The following is a 14,601-nucleotide window of genomic DNA, read 5'->3' on the forward strand; positions in this document are numbered from 1 at the left end:
AGCCAAACCACCTTTTGTTTCCAATTGGACTAAAGCTACAAGAACACTCTCCAGGAAGGGAACGGTTCAGCCAGAGCAACCTGGGATCTGCCTCCCTGGTTCTGCCTGCAGTATGGTGAAAGGTCAGTGTGCATACCATCCTTCCCTCCAGACACCTGCTGCCTGAAACCACACTGTGCTGCCTCCGCTGCTGAGCGCTGCTGGTACTGCCACAGCAGTACAATGCAGCAAATTACAGCCCTAGTCTCCAAAGGGGATTATGGGCATGGGCTGGCCAGAAATACTGTGGTCAGTGGTGCAATGTGAATAACTATGGGAAAATAACTCCAGCAAACTGACCCTATGATCTCTGAAGGCTGTGTTCTCCAGTGCCCAACCCTCTGCCTTCAGCTGAGAACAGAAACTCCGATCTCTTGAGTAGGCAGCGCAAATAATTGTTGCTTTTAAACTGAGAAGTCAGCAGGGGAAATCATTTCCATTGACAAAACATGACCAAAGGATTTAAATGGACCCAAAACTATACATTTCCACATAGCCTCCAGCTGATATGCTTAAGCTAAATTCAGTTTCAAAACCTTACCTTCAAGTGTGGAAATAAACTTTTACATAAGAAGAGAATTTTAAATTTTCTCTTTTATTTTTTGCTTGACCAAAACTCTTTGCTGAATGTGAAGTAAATATTTTCATATATTTCACTTTGCTTAATGGCACAGATCTTCAGTGGCCGTCAAATAACAGATAATGGTCCATGCTACTGGCATATTTATCTAGCAGTGCAAGGAATTAAAGAGATTCAGCATCTTTGAGCATCTCATTCCAACACCAGTAGGAAAAACAAAATATGAACAGACATTGAAAAATGGAGGAAAGACCATCTTGCCCCCCTTCTTCTTCCCTTCCCTCCCCTTCCTCTCGTTCTCTCCACTCCTCTCCTCTTTTCTATTCTTCTTCCTGCCACCCTGAAAAACCATGACTATTGAATGCAGATTAAATATAAAAGCAGAACAATTCCTTCCTTTTCAAAACAAACACAATATATACAATTACAGAGAGATTATATGTAGATTTCTGTCACCCGCAGTTACTTCTGTCACCTGGATCACTGCCACTATTGTTGCTGGCTTGGGATTTTTATTTAATATTGAAGGAATCCTGCGGCTACAATTTGAAATACAATTCCAAAAGCACTGTGGAGTCATCTCTAGTTAGATGGAGTCATGTTCACACTGGGTGAATTCTCTTGTATAAAAGCAATGATTCTAGAGCAGGAATCATTATGAGCCAATCTATTATGAATATTATGATGAGGATGATTACAGAATATGGAACCTCTTGCCTACTTGCTCGAGCAGATTGATGTATTTCAGTGCATTCGATGACAAGGGGTCTAATTATTCCCACATATCGATGGCCTCATGTTTTCAGTGCTGCTCCCTGCACCCAGCCTGCCCAGAAGTTTGCTGATTTCTCCTCATGCACATTGTTGTTCTGTTTTTTTTTTTTCTGCAGACTTCAACAGCACCAGTCACATAAACGCAGCTTCCAAGGGTGCCTTTTGGTCTCAAACGTTTTGAGGTACCCTTGGTCCCAGCAGAGTGTAGTTACGGCAGGCAGAGGATTTTCCCACCCTGTTAAAGTGCTCAAATCCACTGCCTTCTCCCACTCCAGAACACAGCTGCAAGTACCGGAGCAGGTGGTGGCGAGTTGCCTGCATGGCACTTTGGATACACATGGAGCTCATCCTCTTCCGGGCTTTGGAGGGTGCTCCGTGGCAGGTGGAGCAGAAGGAGACTTTGGCCAGGGGCTTTTGTGCCCTACAGAGCCCTGGTGGGTATCAGGATTTGTCACAGCCAGGCGTGCCTGGGCAGTAGCATTTGTAGTACGGGGCGTAGGTCACTCTGAAAGCAATGCCTCCTATTTATTTCCATAGAAACTAGAACAGATACAAAGAGCACAAAAATGCTATTTGATAGAGCAAATTCTCATTTACCAAACTCCACATTTCAACATAGTCACCGCCATTTGGGGAAACTGACTGAAAAGTTGCAAATTTATTTCCAAAAAGAGCAGCACATTTGCTTCCTGTGAAATGTGAGGGCTTAATCTTACCAAGGGAGCATTAATTTTGAGCTTCATCTCCCCTGTACAACTTCATGTGACCTGTTGGACTTCAGCCTTTTGCTTACAGTATACTTCACCTCACAGCAAAAGATAGTACCTGATGATTTAAGGTTATTTTTTGAGGGGGACCATTTAGGCTTGTTTTAAAACCATATTTTTGGTCTGTTTTTTTTTTTTTGTTTGTTTGGTTGGTTGGTTGGTTTTTTGTATGTTTTCATGCCAAAATTTGTTTGTAGAAAGAATATGGACTAATTTCTTTATAAAGCATGAAAATGGAAGTCAGAGTGAAGAGTTTTAGGAAGAAATCTAAGGTACCCAAGTTTTAATGTTCACGTCCAAACCATCCTCGTTGATTTCAGCGTACTTACTTGTTCTTCATACTTGATAAACAAAATAGTCTGCTTTTTAAAGTAATTCTGTGTGAGGAAAAGAAAGCCTTAAGTGTTGGTCTGAAGAGTAATCATCGATTGATGGAACGAAAAGGACTTGTTGGCTCTTCCCAAGTGCTCAGACTCCAGCAGCTGCCTCTGGGCTCACTGACTTAATGCACATTCCTTGGTTCTGAGAGTCACGCTGTTCAGACACCTAAACAAAAACTGTAACATTGCCAGAGGAATCAAAGCAATCTGAGAAACAAAGCTATCCTCTTGGAGGTGAAGTCTGTAACCCTACATCAACTATCCTACTTGAAAGGATTTTCCTAGGAAAATGCAGGCAGCTGTTTTTGACAAGTCTTGCCCTGTAATTAAGAGAGGAAGCTGACGCATGGGCTCTGCTTTTGCCACCTAAACCGATTAACAGCAGAAGGAACCTGGCTGAGCTGGCATTCTGGCCTGCTGACTAGCAGGGTTGTTTTTGATCCATAGTCTCTGGTATTTGGATTATTTGCTTTCCCTTTCTTAATCTCTGTGGGGAAACTTTCCCTCAGTATTTAAATATTAAATCCTTGCCATACTGGAATGTTGCGGTATAGTGCATACAAACAGAGATTAAGGGCTTAGCTTTTAGAGTGCAAACCAATTCTACAGTCAAACTCAGAAGGCCTTTGTTCATTTGCTTAGAGGATACACAGATGTCTTCTGTGGGGAATTTGACATGTCCTTGCGCTCCAAAGGCCCAGTAAGCAATAACTCACATCACGACTCTTTAGGCGTGTGGGCTCCAGCTTCCCTTTCTGGCCACAGGGACAGGACAAACGGCAATGGCAACCATAAGGGGACACCAACTTTCAGCAGTTTCGATGTTTAAATACAAATTATCTTAAGAGGGTCCATACTGAAGTCATCCCCTTTCATGTCTGTCAGATTTCCCCCCCCTCAGTCGCTGTAATGCTCAGGTAAAGGAGAAAGATAGCAGGATGCCATTCATCAAAGCACTGTTTACAGAAAACTAATTTTTCCATAAACTTTTGTTGTAAAATTTCTGCTGCTATTTGCTACATGTGCAGCTAGACTTAATTTTGGCTGACATCACTCAACAGGAGGTAGTTTGAAAAACTGTCTGTTGTAAGGAAGGTCATAGTTGTTCTTATCTCCATTCTATGGACTAGTTCTCTCCTAAGCAGTGGCAGCACTAATTAAAGATACTGATGTGATGATTTTGGCGTCATGGGAAATAATAAAGTTTGAAAAAAAATACTTTCACCAAATATTATTTGATTATCTTCTTTTGGGAAGATGCAGTATATCCAGTGAAATGCCTGTGTTCTTCTGAGTGCAGGTTTCAACGGTTGCAGTGGTACCACAGAATCACAGAATGGCTTCATTTGGAAGTGATCTTAAAGATCATCTAGTCCCAACCCCCTCCCATGGGTAGGGTTGCAGTACTGTACCCACCAATGAAATACAGCTCTTTGAATCTCCTACACACATGTACAAAGGTTAGGAATAACACTGAGTAGCATTCAGGGAGCTCTGTGATAGAAACAAGTCCAAAGTCCCACAATTCCTTCTGGATAGATACAAAAGGAAAGTCAGACATCTGATAGGGAATTATAAATCCAGAGTGCTAGTAAATTGCTTTTGTTGCTTCTTAGCAGTTTAGATCTGTTGGCTGATTCGGTTCACTGCATATACTTTTTATAGATTTTGCAGTGTTTACTTTGCACTGAAACAGCAGAGGTGAAGCAAAAGAGAGGAGGTTAAAAAGTTACTTCTCCTTAAAAATTAACAAACTTTGCAGATTTAGGTAACATGCTCGTTAATTAACAAAACGCCTGTGTTCTAGAACTGATGGAACAGTGCAGACAAATTTATCACCAAACATGCCAAATCCGTGGATGTGTTAATAGTCAGACTACAAGTAAACTTAAAATCAGGGGACCGATGTACAATCCACCAGTCCAAGACTGCCAAAACAGAACTGCCCTCCAAAATAACCACTTACAAGGACAAGTGCAAGTGGACCAAGCTCTGCAGAAAGCCACCTAGACATGTTCTTAAAATATGTATGTCCTTATGCAGGATATTTTCATACTTGGCTCCATCTGCGTATCTTAAGAACTGGAATGAGCCCTCTGCTCTTAGCCTGTTGTCCCCACTTTTGTTGCTTGTAACTCATAGCATAGAGACTGTGCAACGTGTTACAAAGCACATGAGGAAAAGAGAAAAAAAAAACCCTTTTGCTGATGAGCTGGTTGAGTGCTTATGGCTGTGCATTTCTAGCATACTTGTTTTAGCCTAAATGGGATGTATAGAGGGTCCCCAATGTGCTTCAGTGAAAGTGCCATTATATACCATTAGTTGTACTCCTTACACATGTACTTTTCTTTCTAATTTCCTGCCAGTTTCCACCTGGGGTCCTTTATGTGGGGAGCTGAGGAAGAACTGTTCTTGAAGTTCAGGTGTTGTTAAATGTTGAGAAAATGCGGAGCATGGGAATCTCCAACAAATTCAGAAAGAAGTGCAGGAGCCACTGAGGTATGAGGAGAAGCAGAAATGTGATGCTGGGGGTACAGTCACCCTGAGAGCCATCACATATAACTACTGAATGTGGGCAACAGACAGCACACAGCAATTTGCAGTGCTGCCACCAATATAAAGAATGAAGGTGAAACTTTAGGCATTATTTTCTGAAAAAATATATTAGTAAATCTTAAAAAAAGAATACCAGGAAATGAGGAGAACAGTTTACACATCATCTTAGTAGCGATTTTTTTCCCCTTTCATTTTAATTACGGGTACAGGAAATTTATACTACCAACACAAATGCTGAAAATATGAGGTATTTTCATTCTTTTAATATACAGTACTTTAAAGTTCAAAGTAAAATAGACTTAATTATCCTAAAATGCTTACCAATCAATTAACATTTATTATTTAAATTACTGCATTCATCTTTATTATGTGCCTAATTTTACAGTGTCGAATAATATAAATATAAAATGCTAAAGCTGTAATATCCCATAGCAGCTTTTTGAAAACAGTATTTCCTGCGCAGCTGCTACAGCTGATGTACTCTGGTACTGCTGTGAGGTTACTGCAGTATTCACCAAAGGAGAGGATGTGTACTGCTGAATACTCTATAAAAAGGAGAATGATGAGAAATACAAATGTAAAAACAGAAAACAAGAAACCTCTTTTGATGATATTACGTGATGTGTTTTCAATTATATGAGAACAACTGTCCACCCTCTGGATTTAAATGCTGGCTTTACAAGGCATAATGCTATTCATATGAATTACTGAGTGAATATCCGTTCTTTATCTGGATGCTCTGAAACTAAGAGAGCTGAAGAAGATGGTCCTCTCAGTGAAGAAAAAACTGAAAAATTCCATTGCTTCTCATAGCATTAGAACAGATAAAATCTCAGTTACCTGTTTTCTGCAGCTGGGAACTTGCATAAAAGTTGTTCACTCATCATCCAGAATAGTTCCAAGCCAGTACCTGAGATCTGCATCTGTATCTACAGGCAGACACACCTGTTTCAATGCTGAAGTACGTATATACTCGTATACACTTGTTGGGAAAGAAGGCTCTTAAAGGTCCATCAGAGAACTTTGAGAGACTGGGCAGCGTGAGCAGTGTTTGTATGTTGTTCATGCAGTCATGTAGATGAAGAATTTGTGGGAGAAAGCCTTGTCACAAATCAGCCATCCAAGTCTGCCTACTGCAAGACAGGAAAATACATCTGTGTGGAAAGCAGCTCAGTTTTTTAAAGTAGGCTTTGAAACAAATCCCCTGAGAAACCTACAGGCTCAAAGATGCTTCAGTGCAGGCCCTGTAAAGGTAACTATGCTACACTCATTGCTGAAAAACGCACATTTTTTCACTTGTTTAGCCATCAATCTGTAAGATAAGAGGCAGAGGACGTGAAACTGAGGTTCCAAGTCATACCTACTGCTATGACCCAAAAGCACTGAAATAACAATGAGTTCTGTGTGCTTTTTTCAGTCCCACTTTAAAAACGGGCAGTTGTTCTGAAATGATGGCACTCAAAACTTTTTTTCTTTTTTTTTTTTTTTTTTTTTAGTTTCAAACTCTGAGAGTATTTTTTGTAATATTTTTGGTAACAATTTTTCCAGTAAAGTATTTGAAGGATGTAAAAGTAAATTATATAAAGTATATTAAATTGATGGAAGACTCAGAATGAGCCGGCCATGTGCTCTTGCAGCCCAGAAGGCCAACTGTATCCTGGGTCGCATCAAGAGAAGCATGACCAGCAGGGCAAGGTCAGGGAGGTGACTCTGCCCCTCTCCTCTGCTCTCGTGTGACCCCACCTTGAGTACTGTGTACAGTTCTGGGGCCCACAGAACAAGAAGGACACGGAGCTGTTGGAGTAGGTCCAGAGGAGGGCCACGAAGATGATCAAACGGACAAAATAAGCCATCAGGTCAGTTTGCAGGAAAGTTGAACTTAAATAAGTTAAACACTTACAAAAGGGGTGGTTTTCTGTAAAATTTCTGAGACAGCTGGATTTCTGGTAATGGCTTCTTGAACATCTAAAAATCAAAGCATCAAAGTATACGATAAATTCTATTTAAAGCAAACATCAACATGGAAAAATGATTCCATCAAATATTCAACACAAAAGTTCCCAAGATTATAGAAATGTACTTTAATAGAACTGTTCTTCTTTAATAGAACTGCCTGGAGCAGAGGCCTGTATAAGAAGCAGCTGAAGGAGCTGGGATTGTTCAGTCTAGAGAAGAGGAGGCTCAGGGGAGACATTATTGCTCTCTATAACTACCTGAAGGGAGGTTGTAGTGAGCTGGGAGTCGGCCTCTTCTCTCGCTGTGACTAGTGATAGGACTTGAGGGAATGGCTTCAAGCTGCGCCAGGGAAGGTTCAGGCTGGACGTTAGGAAATACTACTTCTCTGAAAGGGCTGCCCAGAGAGGTGGTGGAGTCACCGACACTGGAGGTGTTCAAGGAACATTTGGATGTTGTGCTGAGGGACATGGTTTAGTGAGAACTACTGGTGATGGGCGAATGGTTGGACTGGATGATCCTGTGGGTCTTTTCCAACCTTAGTGATTCTGTGATTCTTTCTTCCTCTACTAATATCTGCTGAAGCATCTGCCCACTGGTATTTTAAAAGATGTGCAGCTAGATATTGCTATCTGAAACAAGCTAACAAATAGCATGTTTGAAAGAAATCCAGAGCTATAGAAAAGAGTGTGAACTGCTCTAAACTAGCAGCAACAATTCCAGGCTTAGATTGGACAGTGATTAATTGTTATTCATCAAAAAAAGTTACTGTGATGGAGCACAATTTTAGGCATTCAATTTGGTATCAAATGAAAACAATGCCAAAAAAAGGTGGTCAAAAATGTCAAGGACTTCACTTCCAGTTTGCTTTCTTAGAGGAACATTCATGTGCTCACATATCTAATAAGCCTACCTGTAAAATTCTATAGCATCCTATGACAAATTTTTCTTCCAAATAATTAAGCAAGCTAAATTTTAAATACATATATATGTATCACTTTAATTTGTAGTTATTTCATTAATAATCTGTTGAATTCTTTCATTGTTTCTTCAATATTCCTTATGTACTGTTCTTGCAACTTTCAGTTTTGCCTTTCACACTTCCTAAACTTCAGCTTTATTGCTCCCAGTTCCTTTGCTGAATTTACTTTTCCCTTTATTTCCTTATTTCCCTATTCCTCATACAGCAATTTCTTCTGCTTTTTTCTTGCAGTAAAGCTCATAGCTACTTTCTGAACTTGAATGCACCATACCAAAACTCTTGTCTGACAAATGAAAGAATTCTTTACTTCTATTTGCTTCGAAAGAAAAGCAGTGAGGTACGGTGTAATGAAATTCTGACCCACAGCCAGATGGGAGGAGGAATTGTAAGCTGTGCTTGCACAAAGTTTGTCAGTGATCGCAAAGGTGTTTTATCCCCTGCTTGCAGTTTACAGGAAACTGAAGCCTTTTTCCTCAAGGTCCAGAAACCCACTATTTGATGTAGCGATGAATAGTGTGCAGGAGCTTAATGGCATAAAATAAGCCCAGGTTTGGTATGATTCCATTCAATAGGAACTATTGGGGTAAACTGGTTAACTAACCATGAAATCATACAGTCTATAAGGAAAATAAGTAGGATAGTAAAATAAAATCAATGGACTTCACGAAAGCAAAGTCTTGTAAACTTGCATAATTGGCAAATGGAATTGTGTATAAAACAAATGCAAATAAAAGGAAAGTTGGGGAGATTTGGCAGTTCCATAAAGGGCAAAAATGACAAGCAGAAGGTATTCCAATGATATGGAAAGCCATGCAGACCAGTGAGGAGACTCCACGGACTGTTACAACCTTCGCACTGACCTCCAATACAGGATCACAGAATCACAGAATGACAGATATCTTGAGCTGGAAAGAATCCACAAGGATCACTGAGTCCAACTCACAGCCGCACACAGGACCACATGGTTGAGAGCATTGTCTGAATGGTGCTTTGAAAGGATAGAGTGCACAGAATAGAGAAAATGTCTATCTACTGAGAATTTTTATCAAAGACCTGTATGACCATAGAATCACTGAAGTTGGAAAGGTCCCTCAAGGTCAATTCCAACCATCAACGTAACACTGCTAAGTACACCACTCTAAGCAGTATATCCACACCTCTTAAATTTAACTCCAGAGATGAGAAAAGATTTTATCACAAGATTCATGTTTTTAATCCAAAATAACACGACAACAAAATATAAAGTTATTTAATCACTTGATGTGGGATGCTTTTTATTATTAAACTTACTTTGTAGCCTTTGATTGAGACGATCAAGAGACTGGAAAATCTTCTCTTCTTCTAATGAAAGTGCACTCGTGCCTGGACGTGGAGCTGTGTTACACAGTAGGGGCTGTCTGGCTGGTTGCACGCTTCCCATAGCTGCTAGGATTTCATCTTCTACAGCTGCTGTACTTGTTAGTTTTTCTGCCATAAGAAACTGAGCAGTGCTTTCTGAAACTGATGAGATTACATGGTAAATGAGAAGAATGATGAGATTACAGGGTAAATGCGAAGAGCTCATGAAATTTAAATATACTGCTTGCTTTCATGAGTATAGATCTGTGAAACATAGAAAATTCACATTATAAAAATCAAATAGGTGGCAGTCAAAGATCAAGATATGTTAGAAAATGATACAGTTAAGATCACTAATGTGTCTTACAATGGGTATCACTGGGGTCAGAGCAAGCTCTACTAGCCTTGCTTATATAATGTATAATGACAGCAACCAGTATCTGTCCAAATTATACTGTCATGTATCGTATACACAGCTATCTTACATTTAAATACAAACTATAGGTTGTCATTCATTTATAAAACTATTAATGTCATGACATATCTTATGTTTCTGGGAAAATATTAGACCTAGACAACAAACTACTCTTTCTTACTTTGAAGCACTGATGCCAAGGGATGCCACAAGAGATGGTATATTATATTAGGTCAGTACTTCATGTTTAAAAGTGACTGAAGAGAGACATGTTACTATACCTTCCTCAGACTTATAGGTGTAATTCCTATTTTGTGCTGGATCAAATGCAGACTGAACAGGATGCAGCTGGACGGCACGTAACAAATTCTATCAAAAATAATTTAAGAGTTTTAAAAGTGTAATTTAAGGTAACAGTCGTACTTTCTGAACACATTTATTACTTCACATTACTAGATGTTTTCAAGTGCAAAAATATTAGTATATACAAATACAGTACATGTATTTTAATTGTTTTTATTATTTTTATTAATAGTGATGGCAATTTGACCTGGAACATTGATTCAAAATTCTGTGACATAGAACAAATATTTGATATTCCTGAAATTCTTTCCATTTGGAGGGTATACAAGCTTTTTTTTTTTTTTTTTTTTTTTTTTTTTTTTTTTTTTATGGTATCCAATATTTACCTGTGTATGATAAGTCGGCTGCCATCTTTTAGAATCTACAGTTTGCCTTCTCTGTTCTGTAAAAACTCCATGTTTGTTTTCAAAGCTGTTAAAAATCTGCCTTTGTTTTGTAAGGGGAACAACACCTGAAATTAAAATGCATTCAGAAATAAAATAAAAACATGTAAAAATATGAAAAAAGATACTAGAAGCAAAACTAGTGATGGTGGGTAAATCTCTGTCTCAGAGCTTAAGAGTTCACCTTATGTATGCTTATAGTGTATCTCACTAAAAGTAAATACTTACTCTCTTAATGTGAAGAGAGAAGCAGACAATTCTAAAGCATGTTTAATTTCATCTTAGAATAACACTTTAAAATCCAGATGTAGATAGCATGTGCTCTGTAGTAGTTTTCCTCAAATAGGAGAAGACCTAACTTAGATATTGAACCTCAAATTTACCTCAGTTTTGTCAGTGCATTTTCAAAATTTAGCATTCAGGTTTCAAACTTAAATTCAGTTTTAAAATAAATTTCCATGCATACAAACTGGAGATGTAAATCAGTATTTCCACATGTAAGTCAGGATCTACATATTCAAGGATACATTACATTCTCATTAGTAAATACAGTTACTTGATTTTTACTTGGAAATATAAATTAACTATTTACTCCCCTAATATCATGTACAACTGAATGTACAAATCTCATGAGGAGCAGCTGAGAGAGCTGGGATTGTTCAGTCTGGAGAAGAGGAGGCTCAGGGGAGACCTTATCGCTCTCTACAGCTGTCTGAAGGGAGGTTGTGGTGAGGTGGGAGTCAGCCTCTTCTTCCAGGAAGCAGCTACAGGATGAGATGGGATGGCCTCAAGTTGTGCCAGGGTAGATTCAGGTTGGGTATTGAGAAAAGATTCTTTTCTGAAAGAGTGAGGCATTGGAACAGTCTGCTCAGGGAGGTGGTGGAGACGCCATTTCTGGAGGTGTTGAAGGAAAGGGAATGCAGTACTTAGGGATGTGGTTTAATGGAAAATATTGGTGGTAGGTGGATGGTTGGACTACATGATCTTAGCTGTCTTTTCCAAGCTTAACAATTTTATCACACTGTCATTCTATAAGCAGAAGTTTATGATTAGGCCAAGAGGTCTTTCAGTGATTTTAACAGAATTTTATTTCTTGTTGTTATAGTGATATTTAACAAAGCAGAATTCTTACTGTTTGCATGGAAAAAGCCCAATTTGTTCATCCTAGAAGAAACTTTGCAACAACTCTTCTGGCTGCTGTCCCCAGTGGGAATATGGGATACAGGAGCTTTACAAGGCTGGCATTTAGTTGTATGTGAATTGTTGTAATGTGACATATGATTTTGAGTAACACCTGAAAAGAAAGAATAATGTAATTGTGTTATATTGTATGCAGGCAGAAATTTAAGAGTTAAAGAAGAAACCTCTTGTTATATTAATAATCATGTAATCTTTTCCTGAAAAATAAATTCCAAAGTTACTCTATTGATGCACATCAATCTTTAATTGAATCAGTTCACATGACTTGGTAGGTCTATGATCAGGAAATACTCATTTAGGAAATTTAATTAAAAAGATAATAATTAACAATATCTGTACGGGCATGAGATACTGAGATATAACTGTTTATCTATAAGCATGTGAACTAGGACCAGGTTTACCATAAAATCGTAGACTCATTTAGGCTGGAAAACACCTTCAAGATCATTAAGCCTATCATTAACCTGCCCTACTGAGTCTCATCACTAAACCATGCCCCTTATCATGCCCACAAGGCATTATTTGTCTCAGGCTAAATGCTAAACACATTTTCAAAGCACCTTACTGGCTGAATGTTAAAGAACTTAAAATAATTCTTGCATTTAGCAACGGAGAATAACTTGTGTCAGGCAGGAAATATAGATTTTAAGCCCAGAACCACAATTCGAGGGAGATCCCCATGTACAACGGTTTTATTTACTCATCTTGCTCTCACTTTCTGTAGCCCACATGTGGGTACACATTGCAGCCGATGACATTTTCTTATGTCCTCACAGACCTAAGTGAGCTCAGCAACAGTGTCACAGCAGACAGTTTACTCAGGAGCAATGCAGTATTCATTCTCATAGCAAGCACTTCAGGACAAAACCCATGGTGATCTATGTGCATTTGCCGGCAATAGAACAAATAAAGCCAGCCATTAAGAGTAATTTAGCGCGTTTAAATAAACAAAGCTTTCAAAACACAAAATGTAAGCAGATACTGAGAAAGGGCCACCCACCTATATCTTAAAGAGAGGTTTCTCAGCCCCTCCTCTAACAGAGCTCGAGCTCTGTGACACCGGGACCGCTCACTGATCTGATGTGCAAATAAGGGCATCACCTCTGCTCCAGGCCAGGTATGATAATGGGAGGCTTCATTCATTTCCAATGTAAAATCAAATAGGTTAACTTAAACCACGCATAGTTAAGCTCATCTCTTTGCCTTTGAACTGAATGGCCAAGGAGATAAAATTTCTCATTTCTCACACTTCCTTCAGGCCAGGAATATTCATCTAGCTCTGTTCCCATCGTTAAAACTATGTGTTTACTGTAGATAAAATGAGAAACTTAGTTTCTTAATTCATGGGAATTCCTTATTTTGCTAGAAAGTGTCTCTGAGCTGCACGGCGGATCACAGCATAGTACCACTTGGTGCTGTGTGGGCATTCAGGAGCTGTGCCTCAGCTAGTGCCATCAAGAGGAAGCTCAGCAGCATGCCACACACATTACAAGCAGAAGGGAGTATTGCTGCCATAGCAGGGCTGCAGGGGAGACAGAAGGGAAATTACAAGTCTGAAACAGTTTTGAAATGTAAAAACCAAGAGATTAATCTCCCACTTCTTGTCTTTACCTTCCCAATCACTCTCTGCAGCATATTGTTATGGACTGCTTGATGGATTAGGAATTGGCTGGCTGGACGCAGCCAAAGGGTTGTGATCAATGGTTCTGTGTCAGGGTGGAGGTCGGTCACAAGCAGTGTCCCTCAGGGGTTGGTCTTGGGACCGGTGCTCTTCAACATCTTCGTCAGTGACACAGACATCAGTGGCATTGAGTGCGCCCTCAGCAAGTGTGTGGATGACACCAAACTGAGCGGTGCAGTCATAGAATCATAGAATCGCTAAGGTTGGAAAAGACCCACAGGATCATCCAGTCCAACCATCTGCCCTTCATCAATGGTTCTCGCTAAACCATGTCCCTCAACACAACATCCAAACGCTCTTTAAACACTACCAGGCTCGGTGACTCCACTACCTCTCTGGGCAGCCCATTCCAGTGCCTGACCACCCTTTCAGAGAAGTAGTATTTCCTAACGTCCAGCCTGAACCTTCCCTGACGCAGCTTGAAGCCATTCCCTCTCGTTCTATCACTAGTCACCCGGGAGAAGAGGCTGACCCCCAGTCGATACGTTGGAGGGAAGGGAAGCCATCCAGAGGGACCTGGGCAGGCTGGAGAAGTGGGCCCATGAAAACCTGATGAGGTTCAATAAGGCCAAGTGCAGGGTGCTGCACTTGGGTCGGGGCAATCCCAGATATTTATACAAACTGAGGGAAGATCTCCTTGAGAGCAGCTCTGAGGAGAAGGACTTGGGGGTCCTGGTAAATGAGAAGCTGGACATGAGCCAGCAGTGTGTGCTTGCAGCCCAGAAGACCAACTGTGTTCTGGGCTGCATTAAGAAAGGGGTGGCCAGCAGGGAGAGGGAGGTGATTGTGCCCCTCTACTCAGCTCTTGTGAGGCCCCATCTGGAGTACTGCGTCCAGGCCTGGGGCCCCCAGTACAAGAAAGATGCAGAGCTCCTGGAACGGGTCCAGAGGAGGGCCACTAAGATGATGAGAGGGCTGCCGCACCTCTCCTATGAAGAAAGGTTGAGGGAACTGGGCGTGTTTCACTTGGAGAAGAGAAGGCTCCGGGCAGACCTCACTGTGGCCTTCCAATATTTGAAAGGAGTGTGTAAACAGAAGGGGGAAAAGACTGTTTACATGGGTTTATAGTAATGGGACAAGGAGGAATAGTTTTAAACTGGGACAGGGGAGGTTTAGGTTAGATATTAGGAGGAAGTTTTTCACCCAGAGGGTGATGACACACTGGAACAGGTTGCCCAAGGAGGTTGTGG

The 14,601-nt window shown here is 40.3% G+C and overlaps 1 protein-coding gene across 1 annotated transcript in view; it reads right to left on the reverse strand.

Annotated features, from left to right (window-relative positions):
• Nucleotides 1-5,184: 5,184 nt before the first annotated feature.
• The window catches only part of CEP126 (centrosomal protein 126), a 36,898-nt gene continuing 27,481 nt past the window's right edge, over nt 5,185-14,601 (reverse strand). Inside the window, exons 7-12 of the mRNA XM_004938839.5 lie at nt 11,663-11,824; nt 10,474-10,598; nt 10,066-10,153; nt 9,322-9,531; nt 6,997-7,061; nt 5,185-6,229 (exon numbers count right to left, since the gene is read on the reverse strand). Coding sequence (XP_004938896.1) covers nt 6,227-6,229; nt 6,997-7,061; nt 9,322-9,531; nt 10,066-10,153; nt 10,474-10,598; nt 11,663-11,824 — 653 coding nt within the window. The 3' untranslated portion in view covers nt 5,185-6,226. The remainder of the gene's footprint in view (nt 6,230-6,996; nt 7,062-9,321; nt 9,532-10,065; nt 10,154-10,473; nt 10,599-11,662; nt 11,825-14,601) is intronic.

Source organism: Gallus gallus, chromosome 1 (genome assembly GCF_016699485.2).
Source record: "Gallus gallus isolate bGalGal1 chromosome 1, bGalGal1.mat.broiler.GRCg7b, whole genome shotgun sequence".
Taxonomy (NCBI): domain Eukaryota; kingdom Metazoa; phylum Chordata; class Aves; order Galliformes; family Phasianidae; genus Gallus; species Gallus gallus.